The 19135-nt window shown below is 44.7% G+C and overlaps 1 protein-coding gene across 2 annotated transcripts; it reads right to left on the bottom strand.

Annotated features, from left to right (window-relative positions):
• Positions 1 to 9877: 9877 nt before the first annotated feature.
• On the bottom strand, positions 9878 to 19123 carry AP5M1 (adaptor related protein complex 5 subunit mu 1). Of its 2 annotated transcripts, XM_040067388.1 has the most exons (8): positions 19020 to 19123; positions 14562 to 15207; positions 13023 to 13250; positions 12431 to 12570; positions 11629 to 11714; positions 11412 to 11527; positions 11078 to 11174; positions 9878 to 10061 (listed from the first exon to the last, which is right to left on the bottom strand). In XM_040067388.1, exons 1-8 carry the CDS (start codon positions 19085 to 19087, stop codon positions 9979 to 9981), a joined length of 1464 nt encoding a protein of 487 aa, XP_039923322.1. In that variant the 5' UTR covers positions 19088 to 19123; the 3' UTR covers positions 9878 to 9978. The 2 variants fall into 2 exon arrangements, with proteins under 2 accessions (XP_039923322.1, XP_039923323.1); XM_040067389.1 differs by lacking the exon at positions 9878 to 10061 and having other exon boundaries at positions 11412 to 11546.
• Between the last annotated feature and the right edge of the window lie 12 nt (positions 19124 to 19135).

Here is a 19135-nt window from a genome sequence, read left to right as displayed (position 1 = left end):
GTCATTCCCAACCTTCTCCTATCCCTAAAATGAAGCCAGACTCTGAGGAAACATCTGTCTGGATGAGAAACACATGACAGAATAAAACAAAAATGGGTGAGGACGAGGCTGGCTGAGCTGAAGGAGCAGAGTGAAGATGTTTGCCGAGCTCACACCACGGAAGGCTGCAGCAAACCAGTTACACCAGTGAACCACAGAATGGTTTGGGAGGGACCTTAAAGCACATCTTGTTCCAAACCCCTGCCACGAGCAAGGACACCTTCCACTCTCCCAGGCTGCTCCAAGCCCCGTCCAACCTGGCTTGGACTCTTCCAGGGATGGAGCAGCTACAGCTGCCCCTGTGCCTCACCACCTTCAAAGGGAAGAACTCATTCCAAAAATCCCATCTAACCCTGCCCTCTGTCCATTTGAACCCATCCCCTGTTATCCTGGCACTCCAGACCCTTTGTGAAATGCCCTCCCCCTCAAAATAAAGCGACCCAGCGACCCTCAGAGAAGCAAATGCCGGAGCCGGCTCCATCCCTCGCTGCCGGGCAGGTTCGGGGCTGCAGCGCTGGTTTGGTGCCACCACAGGGGGGCAGGAACGGCCTTTGGAGAGCTCCAGCTTTTCCCAGGAATTCTGCGGCAGCGCTGGAGCGAGGAGAGCTCTGCCTTTAGCAAGAGATCCCTGCCCTGTATTGAAATTGGGAGGTTGACCTGCTGCACGCCGCATTTAAAGCAGAGCTCTCTGCGGTGGTTTGGGGTATTTCTCCCTTAGAAATGTTGCTGCGGGGTGAAAAATGGAAATTGTCCACATTACAGGGATGTTGGGGGCGCCTTATGGTTTTGAACTAACCCCTGTTTATTAAGCAATTAACCGTCAGATTAGTGGAAATGATTAGTAAACAGCTTTTAATCTAATCAGCATAGAATATCATCCTATGTTATGTGTTTGATGAAAGTATTTTATTGCTCGGTTTGGGAAAAAACAGCCAACAAGGCTGACAAATGCCATTCAGCTGTTTTTGCCATATTTCCCATCTTATTTTTGTACTTACGTATGTATTTATTGTACAGACACGAACCCAGACTCACACAAATATCACAAAGCAGCAACGCCCCCTCCCCACTTTCCTTTTTGCTCAAAGCAGGAGTGAACTTGTTCTGGGTCTCGTACAGACACAACCCAATTCTCCATATCATTTAATGTAAATTAAATTTTCTGAAATTATTTTCAAAATTATTCAATTTAGCTAAACCAAGTCATTAATTATCTGTCACTGATGAGGCACTACAGAGACCAGCACGGGGTTTGTGGGTCTCTGTTTTGACTGCCTGCAGTCCCCCTGTATTTATTATGCGGACAACAATTTGGGCTTATTTTCAAATATAAATTTCCCTCCCTCACTGGCTCATTGCAGAGTTCATACAGTCAATAAAGCAAACACGGGAAATATTTTAAACCCCTCCCATCTTATTTTTTCCTGGCTTGTAAGTGGGTAAACTTCCCTTGGAAAGCACATGTAACATTATATTTGCTAGAAAGACCCTAAAGCCTTCTGGACTATCACATTACTCCAGAGTCTGGCATTTCCTAAAAGGGATTTCTGTCTTAAAGCCACTACACTGTAATGACTCTTGAGAAGCTGTTACTGTCTCGAGTGCAAATCCTTCTTAGTTTGTGTATTATTGACCTGATCAAGTGCGATGGGGGCCTTCGATGAGCCTTCGGGGAGGATTTTGAGGCTGTGGAATCCCACGGGGAAATTTTCATTGGAAATTAAAATTTCCCTGCCCGTGCCTGGCACGGGGTTGGAGCTGGGTGATCTTTAAGTTCCCTTCCAACCCAAACCATTCCAGGATCCTGTGATTCTATAAAATGGGAATAAATGAGGAGGGGATGCAGCTGGGATTGGGAGGGGGGCCCCAGGAGCTCACCCTGCAGAGCAGCTTTTTTAAAATTCCAAATTTTTCACATAGTGGAGTAAAAAAATAACAACGCAGATGAGGGATGGTTTACAGTTTGCCCGTGGAGGGGAGAAGTACCCAACCACAGCCCCAATTCTGCAAGGACTTAGAAGCACGGCTATGCTTTAGGAGGTTGATTTTTACAGATTCTACGGACAAGGAATTTGTTCAAGCAACTGCCTGATCTCTCAGGATGGGTAAACTCCTAAAAGTGAAATAAGATAATTTTCCTCCCCTCTCTCTCAGCCCTGTTTACACACAAACAGCCCCCGTAAAATCAAGCGAGTTCTGAGTGGAAATCCCGGCAGCCGCTATCACCACGGGGAGAATCCCGTGAATGATTTTGTTCCGCCTTTCCCCTCGGATAGGGAAATGCAGCTTTGTGCCCAATCCTGTAATCAGCTTCTCACGGGCTGGCCCAGCTAAGCCCTGGATCAGGACCGTGCTCCTGTGGTCGCTGCAGCATTTTTGGAGTTGATGCTGCTACGAAACGATGTCATAATTCAGCAAAAAGGGAAAACATACCGTTGAGTGAATAAGCAGAGTGAAAAATGCTTTATTTCAGACGTCAGGCAGCCACGCAACCATTGCCTGATTTTTTTTATTTTATTTTAGGGGATGATTCTGTCATCTGCAGTGATGTATTTTCCTTCATGGATAGGTTTTGGCACAAAAATTTTACACCACTCCTGCTGGAGGTATAAATATGTATCCAGCCGTATAAATCTGTCCCAAAATGATCCCAAAGAGCCCCAGGAATGGCAGCAGGCAAGAGCTGGTGTTCCTAAGGCAAAGGCCAAATAAAAAAAGGGATGCTAATAAACAGCCCTCCAGTTAAAAAGGAGTTTTTTGGTTGGTTTGTTTTTTTGGTTTTTTTGAGAATTACATTTTAAATTCCAACAAATAGGGTTTAGGAGTTACTGGAAGTGATATTGATCCATCCCTCAGCAAAAGTTTCTTGTTCTGTTGTAATTTGGATGTAATAGCTCTATTGTAATAATGGTAATAGCTCTATTATCAGTTTTTAAAATATATGCATTTATAATATAGGTAATGTTCATATCTATATTATATCTATTATATACGAATAAATATACATAGTCGCTGAAGCGGTGCAAAAAGGGATTTTTTTAGCAAAAATGAAGAAATAATAGCTCAAAATTGGGAAATCTCCTCTTTTCCCAAAAGCAAAGGTCTTTCCCACAGTGCCACGCGTTGATCAGAAATGAAGAGGCCGCTCTGGAAGAGTGAAAACCCGGCTGAGAGCGGGGTCAGAACAAAAATATCCTGAGAAGCGGGAACATCTCGGGTCGGGAGCCGGCGCTCGGTCAGGACCAAGCCCCACTTGGTATTCAATTGACTTTCTAACTCGGGAGACAGGACTTTCCATCTTCAAATACTGGGAATAGATTGCATTCCTGGCCCTTCCCTTTGAACGGCCGGGGAGAATAAACGCACACCCCGGCCGTGTTCTGGTGATCTCCCTAATCTCGGTTGCACTTTGTCAGGACGAGGTAACTGGTAGTTAAGTGAAATACCTTAGATCAAAGGGGGATTAATCGCCAACTGAATCCTTGCTGAATAAACCTGTCATTCAAGAAAATTATTTCCACTGAACTTAGCAGAGGATTGAAGGTATTTGCATAACAGGGACCCCACCGTACTTCAGCCAGGTTAAAAGGTTCAGAATTCAGGCGGTGTTTAGCTTTTTGGCTCCTTTTCCTTTCAGCGGCCCTGTACAATGGTTTTTAATCTGATAATGCAGCTAACTATCTAAATGATGTCAGAACAGGAAAGTATTGCAAAGTTTGGCTGAGGGATGGATCAATTTCACTTTCAGTAACTCCTAAATCTGATTTGTTGGAATTTAAGATGTAATCCGTAAAAAAAAAAAAAAGAAAAAAAAAAAAAAAGTCCCTTTAAACTGGAGGGCTGTTTATTAACATCCTTTTTTTATTTGACCTTTGTCTTAGGAACAACAGGCCTGCTGCCATTCCTGGGGCACTTTGGGATCATTTTGGGCAGGTTTAGACCATTAGCGATGCCCACAGATCCGTGTGCCAAAGATCAGGTGGATCTGGGCAAACACACAAAGAGATATTCAGGGGTTTTCTCTTTTTATTTTTTTTTATTTTTTTTCCTTTTCTAAGCCCATATTTTGGAGGTCACACTGAATTTGAATGCAAGTGAGAGGGAGATAATTAAATAACAGGACCCAATAGGCTCCCATCATTTTCTAGGATCAGCTCTTGGAGGAGATTTAAGCGCCACAGCCTCGCTCAGGGTTTGTTGTGGGGTTGTGGCAATGATTTTAAACCTCACAAATTATCCCTTTATATCCCCTATTATTTTATGGCAGTTGCTTATGGCTGGGACTTTTCATTGGGAATTCATTTCTCCAAGAGTGAAGAGAGGCCCTGCCAGGGCTGGAAGGCAATGGCTTTTTAATCTGTGCAATAAAAATTGGGAAAAAATGTTAAAATATATATCTATATATATATCTATTTCTGGAGAATGCTTTATGCCATCTCCCTCCCAGCCTTCCTGGGGTTCATTTGCAAGAGCTTCCACCTCTCCTTCCTTTGGGGCATGTGGAATGATGTCAAGCTACATGGAGGACGTCAGGTTTCATAATCAGATTTTTGACAATAAATGGAATTTAGGCACTTCTGCATCCAGCCCGAGCCCGACACCATTCATTCTTTCGGTGGGCGCAGTTCATATTCATCACAAACTCAAAGCATCTTTCAAGTTAAAAAAAATCACAAAGAATGGTTATCAAAGAAAATGAATAAAATCCATATTGAGATAATTTTTTAGAAAATGATTGAAGTTTTAACCCAAGAAAGGACTCTTAGAGTTTCTTATAGCTTAGAATAAGAACATGTCAATCACGATTAAGCTTCTGGAATTGGAATCCCTTTGAAATGCAGCTGTTTCTTCTTTAATTGTGGCAGCGGACTCAAAAGAAAAGAAAGGTCCAGCCTTAAAGATGAGTAAGGAATACAAAATAGCTCGGGATTAGTTGTGGAGTTCAAAGGTCGCTAATTACACTAAGGAGTTCCCAGACACAGGGAAAACATTAAACAGGTCACCTACCAAACGGGAAACAGACTTTGACTTCAAAAAAATAAAGAAAAAGGAAAAAGAAAGGTCTTGAAGAGATAGGTTTCTAGAGAAAATCAAAAGCGACCAGCTGATCTCGCTGGGGAGAAAATGGGTTGGGTTTAGTTCTCTGCTCTTATGTGTCTCTACAAATGGCATCAGGCTTTCAAAAAAATTATCTAGAGCTCGACCAGGTTTCTTGGAGGCCTCGCAAAAGCAAGAAGGAGAAAAGGGGGCAGGCCTGTGGCTTAAAAGATCTTATTTTCAGCTGCACCGTGGGTCAGGAGTCCTTGGAAAAAAAAGCATCCCTGAGGGTTGAGAGTTCCCTGTAGTATTTGGCTTGACTTGTTGGGGGCGTGGCATCCTGGAGGACAGGTGCATCTTTAATGGAAGCCTTTGGGAGAGCCCTCCGGCCCCTTTGAGGACAGCGAGGTTTGCCTGGGGGAGCAATGGGCCATCCCAACCCCTGGGAGAAGCACAACTCCTCTCTTTTCCAGCTCCTCCCTGGCCCCCTTGACCAGGGCCAGGCTGGTGGCACTGCTGTCCTCCCACACATGCAGCACTCCAGTTCCAAGGATGCTGGTTTCCTCCTTGGAAAGCCCCTTGGGAATACTGCCTGGGTGTCCTGTCTGCTGCAGGGCTGCAGTGAGCAACGACCCCGAGCTCCTTTGGGTCCAGGTGTGGGTGAAGAGAGACAGAGCTTTAATGGCAGCCTGCTCACAAAAGAGAGAATCCCCATTTTTAGGGGAAAAGAGCCTTTTCTTCTCTCGGGTCCTGCTGCCCTGCAGGGGGAATTACCACCTTATTGAATTATCACCTCATTCCTGCAAAAATCAGCAGATTGGTGCAACCTGAGATTTGGGGAAATAAGGAAGAGGAATTCTAGGTGGCCAATGAATGGCACCTATCCCCATGCTGGGGGTCCTACTTGTGCCCCAGGACGTCCACGGGAGTCACAGTCAGAGTTAAAACTCTGTTCCCTGCACCTGAATTGTTGTATTGGGTTTGTGTGGGCAAGATTTTGGTAGCAAGAGGGGAATACAGGCTTGGGAATGAAATTTAGAAGCAACCCAAGGTGCCCCCTGTGGGATTCCCACTGACAGCCATACAGAGCTACAGCAGCTCCCCCAGGAAAGCTTGGACTTCCTAAATCTGGATCCATGAAATTCTCATCTGATGTCTCATTTAGGATTGAGGGCTGCAGGGACCTCCTGCTACGGCGCCCTCAGGATGCATTCAGCTTTGTGTGGGCTTGGTTTTCCCCACTGTAAAAGGTGTGGGAAGTACCTTTTATTTTTTCCCCTAAAGATGAGAGAACAGGGAGGTGGCGGTGAGGGAGTCAGCAAAAGTCCTGAGGGACAAACATGGACTTACGAACTCTCTTGTGTCTTAGATCTCAGCAGGGCTTGTACAAACAGGACAAAGTGTGGCCAATTCCTAGGACAGCATGAATAAACAGGAGACAACCATGGAATGTTTATTGTCTCACTGCTTCAGTGTTTACTGGTAACAAATGGCCACAGCAGTTAATGCTGGTGAAAACAGCAAAAAAATGCAGAGGTGGGAAGGGCTGAATTATGTGAAAAAAGCAACTACTTCCAAATTATCTGAAGGAACAGGACTTTCCCCAAAGTTCTTGAGGAGCTGGCATAAACCATCTTGGAGCTGTCACCAGAAAGGTGGAAAGGGAAGAAAGGGCTTCCAGAAAATTGGAAAAGCATCAAATTTCTGAGTAGTGATCAGTGACAGATTTGATAACGTGGAACTGTGTTAGGGGGACTCATTCCCTTCTGTGGTGACAGGAACGGGAATTGCAGCTTCTCAGCCTCTGGGAACCTCAGTGCAAATTCCCCATTTCCTTCCACACCTTCCACAAATATTAAGCAAAACAGTCAGGCTGTAAAACATGTTTGATGAGGGTTCCCCAACACCACTGGATTTGGAAATCTCAGCCATTTTTGCCATGTTTAGTGGGTTATGCATGGATTTTGCATTATTTTTATTTCTTTAGAGGTCTGTTACATCAATTCTCATTGCCAACTAATGTTCAGTCTCACCCCAAAAGCTTTGGCAGTGTGTATTTGCTTTAAATTAATTTTAATTGCTGTTCCTTAAATTATTCCCAAATTTTAATGAAATTACACAAATTAATTTCACTAATGAAGTGAGTTCCATATGAACACCTTAGTATTTATACCCAGGGTTTGTTGGGTTTTCTTCTTGGGGGGGGTGCGGGGAATGTCAGGTTTGCAACCCATTTTTTAAATCCTTACATTTATTGTTTTCAGTTCTCTGCATCTTAGTTTTCTTCTGGCCCTCTGAAACACAATACAAAGTCTGGAGAACTCTTTGGCCACTTCTTCAGGAAAGTCTCTGTGCAAAGTTACCTTCACAAAGATCTCATATAATCTATGCCTGTGACAAAATTATAAACAGAAGTACTTCAAGCAGAAAACACTCCGCTAGAAGAAACAGTACTTTGTACCAAAAGAAAATTTTGTTGGTTTTTTTCCCCTTTAACACATTTTTAAAGAAACTGTTGCATTAAAAACTTGTTTATTTTTATTAAAGAACTAAAGGAATGCCACTGAACTTGACCACTTTTAGAGCCCACCAGAACCTCCAGAGTCCTCAGGCTCATGTGAGCTCTACATCAGATCTTCCTGATTTAGGTTTTGAAGGGCTTTTCTCCTTTCATAAAACAGGACAAGTGGTCAGAGCACATAAACAGTGAAATTATCTGGGCAACCACAGAGGGAACAGAGAAACACAGAAAGGTTTAGTCATTTGTAACTCCTTGAACTCTTCCAGTGTTATCTACTCAGTGCCCCGTAAGAGTTTACTAAGCTGAGTTTACTACTTTCCTACTTTATTAATATTTATGAAGGACCCATGAGCATGAGCCCTTTCCAAAGAGAGGCCAGGAGTTCTCCCTCTGGCTTCTCCCCCAGCGTGGGTGTCCCACAGGGGTTGCACAATGCTGGGTGAAGCTCTGTGCCTTTAACCCGGCGTGTTTTGCTGCATTCCCCGTTCCTGGTGCTTTCCAAAGAACAGTGTGTGCTGCACACTCACATCAGCAGAGAGATCTCAGCCACTCTCAAGAGGCAGACTGGGCTCCTTCCCCCACTTTTCTCCCTGCAGAGCTGGCCCTGAGCAGAGCACCGCAGCAATTACGGAGCAAACCTCGATAACAAATCAAAAGAGGTGATGGCTGAGTGAGGTTGTGAAAAGCTGCTCAGGGCTAGAAGGGAAAAATCACCTGCCCCCTCCCTCCCTCCCTGCCAACCTGCCCTACTGGGTGTGTGCAAAGCAGTTCATATACCCAGTTCATCATTTCAATTCACAGCTTCTGTGAAATAAATGGAATTTTTAGCTTACCAAAGCCAGAGCCCTCCATTCCTGAGCACCGTAACTCCCCTAACCATGAGAGTCAGAGACATGGGCAAGAGGGAAACACAACGGATCAGGTTTTAGAAGAATCCCCTTCTATAAAGTGCAAAGGGTCTCCTAAGATACCAGGAATTTAGGCAGTGCCATTGGTCCCCAGAATTTACTGGGGAGTATTTGAGTAAAAAAAGCTCTTCCTGCAGAGTGCTGCTGTGCAGAGCAGAGCTCCCACCTTTCTCATGGGTAGGTGGAAGCCAAACACCATGGCCTGGTGTCCAGAACAGGCTCTAAACTCTTCCAGCACAGAGAGCTCCTGTTCCCATTCACTCCGTGGTGTCCAGTCACGTGGACAACTCCAGCAGTGATGGGCTGGGTCCTGGGCAAAATCACAAACTCACCTTTCGCTGCTACACAAAACAGGCACATCACCTGTGTGAAACACGGCACAGAGCATAGCCCTAAGTTTGCACAGCAGTTTCAGCTCAATAGCGTTTCACAAGAACGAATCCACCCTCTACAACATTTAACCAACCCCTTAGATATTTTTCAGATTATAGCTTAAAACTTCCCTCCTTGCAGAATCCATGATCTGAATTACCCCACAGAGCACAGTGAAACACGAGGCAGGGCAGGAGCAGCTCTGTTAGGACTCAGCATCGTCTGCTTTTGTGCTGCTCTCCAGGTTCTGGCAGCTCGTCACCAGCCCTTCACAATCTGCACATTTCTTGCTAACTCTCCTAAAGTCCATTGCTTGTGTTCCTGCAGATCTCAAAATCAGAGGTTTGCATCTGTAAATTGAGACTTTTTCCACCTGCTTTTCCAGGAAAAACAGCTCATGATGGTTTCTGGAACCTCTAGCAAACTTGGCTGATTTTGCCTCCTCAGACCCAGTCTTGTGAGGTGAAAACCCCAGTTCACACCTCTGCTTTCAGAGCAAGCAGTTCACAGGCATGTGTACAAGGGAACTCACCACTTCTGCTGGCAGAGGCAATAAAGATTCCTTCATTAAAACTGCCTCCACTTTCAGAAGTTCTGCTCAAACAATATTCCTCCTCTTGAAAATCCTTGTAAATTATTGACTGGTGTGTATTTGTAAAAATAACAGAACTTCTGCTTTGAACTGTTCTCTGAATCTGGAGTTTGATGAGATTCTCGTGACCTCAGTACAGGAATAGGATGCTGACACCTCTCCTATCCTGCAACGGGAAACCAGTGAAGTAACTGGGAATCTCAATGTCTGTACCTGTAACACCAGGGACATTATTTTTGTAATTTTGTACCAGCTAAAGTTAGAAGGGAAAGTAAAACCAGCCACAGCAAGTACATTTTAAATCGTCCTCTCTAGGCTGTCTGCTAGGACTCAACAATTTAAACCCACCTCATGTTTTTAAGACAAGTGACGTCTTGTTTTCCATCAACAGAATTTTTTAAGAAGACATAGAAAGCAAAAGCGCTGAAGAATATTTATTTTACCGTATCGTGACATAAATATTATTAACACAGTGCTTTGTTTAAATATAAAAATAATTCCCAAGTACATTAGTCAAGTAATGGCTTGTACACCATAGGTGCTGGTGCTTTGGAATTCCAGATGTAGTAATTGGAAGAAATCAGTTCCCGGGCTAAAGGGAAAAAACAGGCAAGAGAAATAAGCATTACAGGGTGCCTTACAATCAGACATTCCTTCATCCAAGTTAAGTGACTACTAATCCATCCTTGCCAGTTTACAGAAAAGGTATAATGGCCTCTTTAAACTGTAAGACTCTTACTATTATTTGAAAATCGTTTCTGATAATGAGACATTTAAAGTCTCAGCTTCAATTACCTTTACTAATGTATCAGTCATGAGCTTAAAATTCAAACAGAGGTTAAGTCAAAAGCAGGTGGATGGCTTGGATTTTGTTCAATGAATATAAATGGCATGCTCAATATAAAACATGAAAACGCTGCTTTTCCTGTGTTACAATTTAGGGCTGAGTGTGACCTGTCACAAAATTAACAGTGTAGACCATGCTTCTCAAAAGGCATTTACAGAGCTCTGCTACCATGACTGGCAGAAGTTGCACCAGAGAGAAAGCTCCAAATAAAAACACTTCCGTTAGGCAGCGCTGCTCAGGTGTAATGAGTGCTTTCTGCGTGCCATTCAGGGTATTTTTGGTGCAGGCTTGGCAGTGCTCATGTGTTAACAAAAAGCAGATTTGGGTCCTGCTCCACACATTCAGTGTAGAGCCACATCCACCAAGGGGGGCTGGTGTGGTGGCACTGACAGCAGCAGTGTCACCTTGTGGGCAGGAGTTGAGTTCTGTGCCCAGGTACTGCCAACACACCCGAAACGTCTCTGACAAACGTGTCCCAAACAAGGGGCCAGATTAGGGAGGATCATTCCCTGTGTCCCCCAAAAAAGTTCTGCCATTATGGAGAGCGTAGGAACCAGCACAGGGTCTGAGAGTTCTAGAGAGAGGCTGGCTGTGTGAGAGCTCTCATCTCAAAGGGAGAGGCCAGTCCCTACTCCAGGGATGCTTTAAACTTCACAAAAAAAGCCCCAACTCAAAAGCAGAGAACAAAAGTCCAACTTCAGGTAGGTAATTTTAGTCAGTGATACCCAGTTCATAATTTCAATTCAATTTTAGCAACTCACATGCAGTAATTTTGGGCTTCCCTGGAACAAAGATCTGAACAGAATGCTGGTCTACGTAACATCCAGTAAGTGTAAAGTCTGGGATCCTAAAATGCAGCTACAAAAAGAGAGGGAAAACACAATCAGATGCACATTGTCACTCTTGCTGTGCAAATCCTGGCAGTCTGTGCCACATGCTCTGGGTGTGCAAGGGTACTCTAAAGGATGGCAAATCCTCTAGGCAGGAAAACAAAAATCCATGCTGAGAATACAAGATTTTAAATCAATGTATCTTCAATTGAAGACAATAAAAAAGGGGCTACTAAGGCCTCTTTTCCCAGAGCCTGTGACTTACTTTTACATATGCAGTGCTCCCAGTGCACACATAATCAGTCGGGTGCTCTTTGCTCGCGGTGCCGAATGACACGGTTCCAGTCAGGGAAACTTCCAAAGATTTGGGGAACTTCTGTCCTAAAGGCACAGACAGCACCTATTAGAAGTCCCCCAGCTGTGCCCAAGCTGCAGAGAAGGGGCTGGGGGAGGAAGGGCAGTCACAGGGGTGAGGTCCTTACCGATGACCCAGACCAGGAGGCTCTTCTCCCGGGACAAATCCAGCTGGCCATAACTAACTTTGCACTCCAACTGAGCAATGGGGCCCCTACGTGTGAGAGAGGAGAAATAAAACCACTGGAATTACCACCATTCAGCGTTTGTTAATGCCTGCTTTGTTACAGGAAGCCAGGAAATGCAGACAGACATTATTTATGCACGTATGGACAAATCACAGCTATCTGAGCACGCTGCTAATTTATGAGAAGAAATTACGGAGCAGGAGGAAATCTCCGGGCTCTCAGCCCAGTAATCACAAAGGAACTGCCGATGTTTTAGTTCACTGATGGTGTTTTACTAACGCGATGATCAGCATCAGCAACTTTGTATCATTGCATCTTTGAATTTTCATGATAATTATGTGGCAGCGCGGTCGTGGCAGCTGTCAGAGAGGCTTAGATGAAAACTATCGTTTTAATTTGAAATAACTGTGTTTTTGATAAGCTGATCTGTAGCTAGGATTAGCAGTCTTAAGGAACAGGTAACCCTGGGCTGGAAGTGATCTCCAGTTTAATCCACCTGGGGGATTGTGGCAGTGTTTCACGTGAGAAAATACCACAGGGAAACAGGATGAGCAACAGAAGTGTTTGGAATGTTACCAATTATTCTGGTATAATTCTGTATTCTGGAAATTTAGGGAATTCCAAGGTTGGCGTTCACTGGTAGCACCCTGATGGACTATAATCTGTTATACTGACTCCTGACAAGTTCATTTTTGGAAGGTAACAGAGAAATGGAATTTATTTAGGCTTTCTTTATTCTTACCTGTTGAAGAAAGGTATACGAGCTTCACAGTACTCAAAAGAATTCTTTATGCTTTCATGGAGCTTTAAATTAATCGTTATTTTTATCTGTGATTCCTCTTCAACAAGTTGGTAACATCCCAAAATTGGCGGAACGGGAACCTGGAAAAAACTATATTCATTCTCAAGATATATTAACACCATAATCACAAGATCAGCTTTATACTGTTTTCATTGCTGAAGTACCTTTAAAAAGACCCCACACATATATGAATTACTGACTGTGCTAAACTCTTCGAGACTTGGGGGGCATGCACTTCACATCTTAGCCTGGACATATTTTGCCTAAAACAAGCATTGAAGCGGCTGATTTAAAGTAAGAGCAAGTGTTGCCAAGCAAAGGTACCAGTAACTCTTGAACGTGACTCAGATAACTCAAGTCCTTAAGTGCCTTCCAAGCAGCTTATTACATAAAACCCATTTAATAAGATGTTTTATTTTCTATATTGGATTCAAACTCACTCCAGCATGCCCATGGGGGCTGATGCCCACTGAAGTGTTTTTATTTCCGTTTGAACACCAGAAAACGGCACGGGTTGGGAGTGTGCTGTTACCTGGGAAGTGTAGTAACACAGGTTGAAGGAATCTGAAGGAGGAATGAAAGGGAATTTGTAAGGTCCATTGTACACAGAATCATGCAGAGGCTCGGCACTGGTGGACATCAGCATGGCAGGGTCCACGGAGGTCACGCAGTGATGGACCACGATGTCTTGGAGCGGGGGCGCGTTCGTCGGGAGGCTCAGGCTCAGGGTGACGTTGGGCGCAGATCCCTCAATGTCACACTTGGGGAAAGGAAGTCAAGACGTTATTCTAAAATACCTGAATCAAGTCACAATGAGAGATGTTCCAAACTGAAACGCATTTTTAGCATTTTCAGCTGGCTTTGATCGTTAGTACTAACCACCAGAACTAAGCCATCAGTCTCACACACTTGCTGATAATTTAATTAATTAGCTTGCTTTTACAACATCCATTTAATGGATACCAGCATGCTCTGAATCGCCTCTGTGGTGCCATGCCAGCTCTGTCACAGCAGTGTCCCTTGTCTGGTCCCCCCTGTGCCAGCTCAGCAGGCCACGATCACACCTGGGCCTTCTTCTTGTGTAAGGCATCCCCCCACCTTGGAAAATGACCTGGGAATTGTTGCTCTGGGAGCAGGAAGCTGCTCACCCACACAATCCCTACCAGCATGGCAGGTGGGAAATGACCCAGGCTTTGGAAGTGCAGCATTTAGGTAGGCCGCCTTTGGAGATGAGTATCCCATTCCATGAAATTAATTAAATTACCACTTTATTAGCAGGTCTCTCTCCTTTTAAATCACTGGCAGTTACCAATACAGTGTGCCAAGATAATATTGTGTGCTCCCTAAGCATAATTCAGAACAAAGAATGAATTACAGTACAAATTACAGTTACAAATTTGAATATATTTCATAATCATTACGGATGTATTTAGTCAATAGTCCCCAGTTTGCCATATTAAACAAAGAGATATTTCAATATTAAACAATGCCCAGGGAAGCCCATCCCTGGAAGTGTTCAAGGCCTGGTTGGACAGGGTTTGGAGCAACCAAACTACTTTGGTCTAGTGGAGAGTGTCCCTGCTCATGGCAGTGGCTTGGAATGAGATGATCTTTTAGGTCCCTTCCAACCCAAATCATTCTGGGATTCTACAGTGAAAACCACTGTCACATACAAACCATCCAAAATAATTATACAACCAGTTTCTTCCACCAGGTTCTTTATCAACTGTTCTTATGTCATGAAACACCAGCATTTGTGGGATCAAAATGTTGTAGTAGAACAAAGAAGGACAGAAGATTAAGCTTTCATTTGTCAGGAAAAATAATTAAAAATGCTCATGTAAAGATGCTTTTAGAAGACATTTTGACATCTCAGTCTGGATATATTCTGTCTAGTTCAGGCATTTCAGTGGTTCATTTAAAGTAAGGGCAGTGTGGCCAAGCAGTCAAAGGTATCAGTAACTCCTGAATGTGACTCAGACAACAAAATCAGGAAAATTTTCAACTCATTTTACACCAAATGAGTATTTTTTTTTGCACCAAAACCACTTTGCACATCAAACGCTCTCACCTTGCAGTTCACAGCTCCATAAACTTGCCACGTGTCCACCACATCCCTCTGGTCGTACTGCATACACTTGACCTTCTCAGTGATGCAGACATTAACCTGAGGTTTGCCCTTGTAGGTGCAGGATCTCCAAGCCGGCTGATCCTTATCCGCAGGCATCTCCTGGATGTCCTCGAAGGAGCTGTTCAGGCCCCGGATGTTGGTGGTCAGGGGGGTGCCCAGGGGACAGGCCTGGATCAGCAGATTTCGGAGCTGCCCGACCTTTGCGCTCAGCTCAGCCTCGTTTTTCCGGCTGGGAGAGACGTAGTCCATGATGCCCAGCAACAGAGCCAGTCCCTGCGAGAGCCCGCAGACGGTGAGGAGGGGAGGCCGCGGCTCCAGGCTCCCCTCCACCAGCGGGACGCAGGCGTAGATGAGGCCGCTCTTGTGGAAGGCCAGCACGGGCCAGAGCTCCCCGGAGGGGGTGGACACGGAATACACGGAGGAGTGGTTGATCCGGGTGCAGGTGTCCCGCTGCTGCACGAAAACGTGCTCGTCCACCAGCCTCAGCTCAAAGAGCAGCGCCTTCAGGAAGGCGCTGTCCGAGGGGATGGGGATGTGCGTGGAGCCGTTGAAGGTCTCGGCGCGCAGCTCAACCGTGGGGTAGCGCCTGCGGGGAGGGAATCGGAGCGGCTCAGAGCCACGCGACTTCGTGCCACCCAAAATATCACCCCAAAACAGAGCTTCCAGGGACAGAACCACTCAAGCCCTCCTCTGGCTGCAAAAGCATTATGGAAATCTTTGGATTACTGATATTGGGTTTCTGTTCATTATTCAAATGACTCCCCAAAACCCACTAGGCCTAAAAATAACCTCGTGTACATGGAAGCCTGCAGCAACTCCATAGAAGCAGTGGTGGGATCAGAACATAAATCACTGTCAATAAAACCATTCCAGGATTAGTTAGGATTCTTTCTAGCAAGTCTAAACTTGGACTAAATACAAACTCATGAGTAAACACCCATTTTTTAAAATAAAATGTGAATCCGTCCATCTGTGCTGGCTGTCACACAAAGGTACAGGATGTTTGTACGACACTAAGGAATGACTCCCACCAGTGCAGAACTTGAAAATATTTCTAAGAGGTCAGATCACACCGAAAGACAAGTTCTCAGATATTTAAGAAAATGGATGTTCTATGTAATAAAATGCAGCTACAACAACTTTTTTCCTAGATAAGAGTATACCAATGCTACAGCCTTGCTGCTATAACAACAACAATAATAACAATAATAATTCCACACTGCACATGCAATATATGGGATTTAAAGCTTTAATGACTTTTTCCTAATTTCATTTTATCAAGTATATAAGGTGTGATGATAATGCCATGGACAGAGGTTTTGTAAAATTCAGAATTGCTATGTTGTAGCAAGACATATATTTAATTTCAGATTTTATAGAGATAATATTTGAGGAATATCATATTAAGTGTTTAAAACTATATCTGGGGTTTTTTGTCCTGCAGCAGTATTGTTTTTTAAAGGGGAGCAGGATTAATTTCTTTTCAAGGTAACCTAAATCCATCAAGAGGAACTGGGGAGTTGTCTTTTAATAAATAGCTGAGAAAAGGAAAAAATATTACTTCAAATAATGTACTGATTTGGAACTGCAGAGACCCCTGAGTGTCTCATGTGAAGTTTGCTGACAGCCTGGCTTTCCAACATTGTGTTTTGTGGATTCCCTTAGTAGTTATCCAGAGACCCTCAAAGTGCCCATCACAGGTCACACACACGAAATTAAATCACTTTATGGATCATCTTGAAGCAGATGTTCTCAGGTGTTTGTTTGCACTCAGAGCCATGCTTGCACACCAGCATGGCAGGAAAAAACTGCAGATATATAAATGCCCTCATTTGGTGTCCTTTTCATGCCATCTTTTTAAGGACATGTTGACAGTCTGCTTCTTAAATTGCCACGGAACTTGCAACCCCAGCACCGTGGGACTTTGTTCTATCTATGACCTCCATCTGTAGCACTTCCCTCCTGCTCCTGAGCACTTCCATGGATTTTATCCTGTTGCCTCCAAGTCCCACCTACATCATCTTTTCTTAACTGAGTAGCTGGAGGCAGCTACACTTCCTCAGGTTTATTTTCAGAGACTATGCTTTTTTTTCTTTGATTCTTAATCAGGCGTCCAGGGCTTTTGGGGTCTTTTTTTTTTTTTTTTTTTTGGCAAGGGAAAAGCAAACACAGCCAGAGCAAAGCCAGAGCTACGAAATTCATAAACAGGATACAGATGACAGCAAAACACCTCCCTGTGGTCTCACATGTTATTTCGAAGAGCAAAGAAACAAAGTGGATTTACAGCTCTAAAATTTATGAGGCTTTGCAGAGTCAGGGTGTTGATAAGAGGCTATGTGTAACCTTGGTGAGCAGCTCTTATTTTTGGCCAACATTTCCAAAACAAGGGAAGAGGAGATATTTCAGTCTGGTTTTGTCTAGTCAAGTCCCAGTCTCTCTGCTCCATTTGCTGAAGCTGTCCCCACACTACAGCAGCCTCCTCCTCCTCCCACTGAATTTTACCAGCTGAGTCATTAGATCATTAGTTAGCCCTTCAGATCCCAGTTTTTCAGTATTCCCTTCTAGAAAGTGATGCAAAGTTAAATAAAAAAGATGAAAGTTTCCAGGGATGAATGAGCTTCGGGGACTCAAGAGAGAGACCATCCTTGCTGCCTGAATTAAGTTATGATCAACTCAAAAAAAAGAAAAAAGGGGGGAATGCTTTGATGTACCTGATGTCTTCCCTGAGGTTAAAGATCAGGGCTCACGTATCTCCAGCTGAGTGCCTAAGTCCTGAAACCAACAGCTTCCATGTGATCCGGGCATTCTTTATATTGTCTGCGCGCTTTGTTGAATTTAAGGTCAGTTAGGAGGATAAACTTGGGGCTTCCACAGCCCTATTATTTCCTCTGGGAACTTGAAAGATCTAAGTCTGGAAATCACTTGAAGCATCAAGGATAGTTTGGCCTTTTCAAAGGAGTGCTACCCCTTGTCTCTGCCGCTCACTGTGTGACAAGTCACTTCAGACACCCCTGGCACCAGCCCCCCCTCCTCCATGGTGATTACACTCTCCGAGGTTTTGGGGACAAGGCTTTCTCTTTATCTGTGTTTGTAGAGGGGAGGCCTCATCTCTAGTCCTGTAGGTAATACAAGGACCATAATACTAATCCTAAAACAATCAGAGGAGTGTCCAATGGAGAGATCTGTCTGCACCTGAAGATGGAAGATAGTCTACTTACACTTTTTTCAATTTTTTTTTTCTCCCCCACAAACCTTCCCTAGTTATTTTTCTTCTCATTGTCTGGATTTCTCTGAAGTCACAAAAAAAAAAAAAAAAAAAGGTAACAAATCTTGCCAGCCCCACAAAAGTAACCTGCCTAGCCCAAAGTCTTACTTCATACCTGCGAGAATTCTGAATAAAAATTCTACCTTTGGAGACTCTTTAGCGTCCAATAACTTAAAAGTCCTCCAATAACTTTAAAAAATGTATTTATATGCAAAAATTAACATCAAATAGAAAGCTGAATTTCTGTCTGAAAGTACTCTATTTTCTGTACAGCTACAAAACAACATGAAGAGAATATACGTAAAATACACGCAATAATATATGCTTTCTACTTTGTCCCTTTTGTTAATCGGACAGTATTTCACAATCACTGCCTTGTCCTTTTCCATGTTAGGATGGAGAAGAGCTGGGCAAAACGTTTCCAGTGACAAACAAGAAAGAGGAACAGAGCAAGGAAATTGACGTGCAAAATGCAGAAGCTGTGAAAAAGCCCCCATATTTAGTTAAAAGCACATTTTGTGTTCTCGATTCTGAACTTTCAGAAATCGGGGTCAGAAACGCACAGCATCCAGCTGCGCTGGGGCAAGACGAGCGATTTATTCAGTATCAGATGGTTTTGGTGGTTTTGCATCTGTTTTGGGGACTGCACCCCAGCCCCGCAGGACACCCAGAGCACCCGGATTTCCTTCAGTGCATCCACACCCCCATAGAACCCAATCCCCTCATGAGGGGCACCAGGATTTCCTTCAGGGCATCCACACCCCCATAGCACCCGATCCCCTCAGGGGACCAGGATTTCCCTCAGGGCATCCGGACCCCCATAGCACCCGATCCCCTCAGGGCACCAGGATTTCCTTCAGGGCATCCGGACCCCCGGAGCACCCGATCCCCTCAGGAACATCCGCGCCCCCTGAGCGCATCCGCTCTCCCCAGGGCGCCCGGTTCCCCTCACAGCTCCCGGACACCTAAAAGCATCCGCTCCCCTCAAGAACACCCGATCCTCCCAGGGCACTCGGACCCCTCGGAGCACCTGGATCCCTCCTAGATCACCCGGACCCCCCTGGGCACCCAGCCCGACCCTCGGACCTGCCCAGCCCGCCGTGCCCGCGCCCCCTCCCCGGAACAGTCGCTACCTGGAGAAGAGCACGGCGCCGCCGGCCGCGGGGTCGTGCCTGAGGAGCCACAGCGCCCGCAGGGCCATGCCGATGGCGCCGGTGGCGGCGGTGATGCCGCCGGTGCCGATGGCGGC

Source organism: Hirundo rustica, chromosome 6 (genome assembly GCF_015227805.2).
Source record: "Hirundo rustica isolate bHirRus1 chromosome 6, bHirRus1.pri.v3, whole genome shotgun sequence".
NCBI classification, from domain to species: domain Eukaryota; kingdom Metazoa; phylum Chordata; class Aves; order Passeriformes; family Hirundinidae; genus Hirundo; species Hirundo rustica.
The sequence above is the reverse complement of the archived record's forward strand: the minus strand, read 5'-3'. Positions and strand labels throughout refer to the sequence as shown.

What these genes read in the sequence shown, in the direction of transcription:
- AP5M1 (XM_040067388.1), bottom strand. Translation starts at nt 19,087, where the DNA reads ATGGCCCTGCGGGCGCTGTGGCTCCTCAGGCACGACCCCGCGGCCGGC. An exon ending in GGCGCCGTGCTCTTCTCCAG is followed by an intron (nt 15,208 to 19,019) that starts GTAGCGACTGTT and finishes CCCTCCCCGCAG; the next exon opens with GCGCTACCCCACGGTTGAGC. An exon ending in TGTGTTACTACACTTCCCAG is followed by an intron (nt 12,571 to 13,022) that starts GTAACAGCACAC and finishes AGTTTTTTCCAG; the next exon opens with GTTCCCGTTCCGCCAATTTT.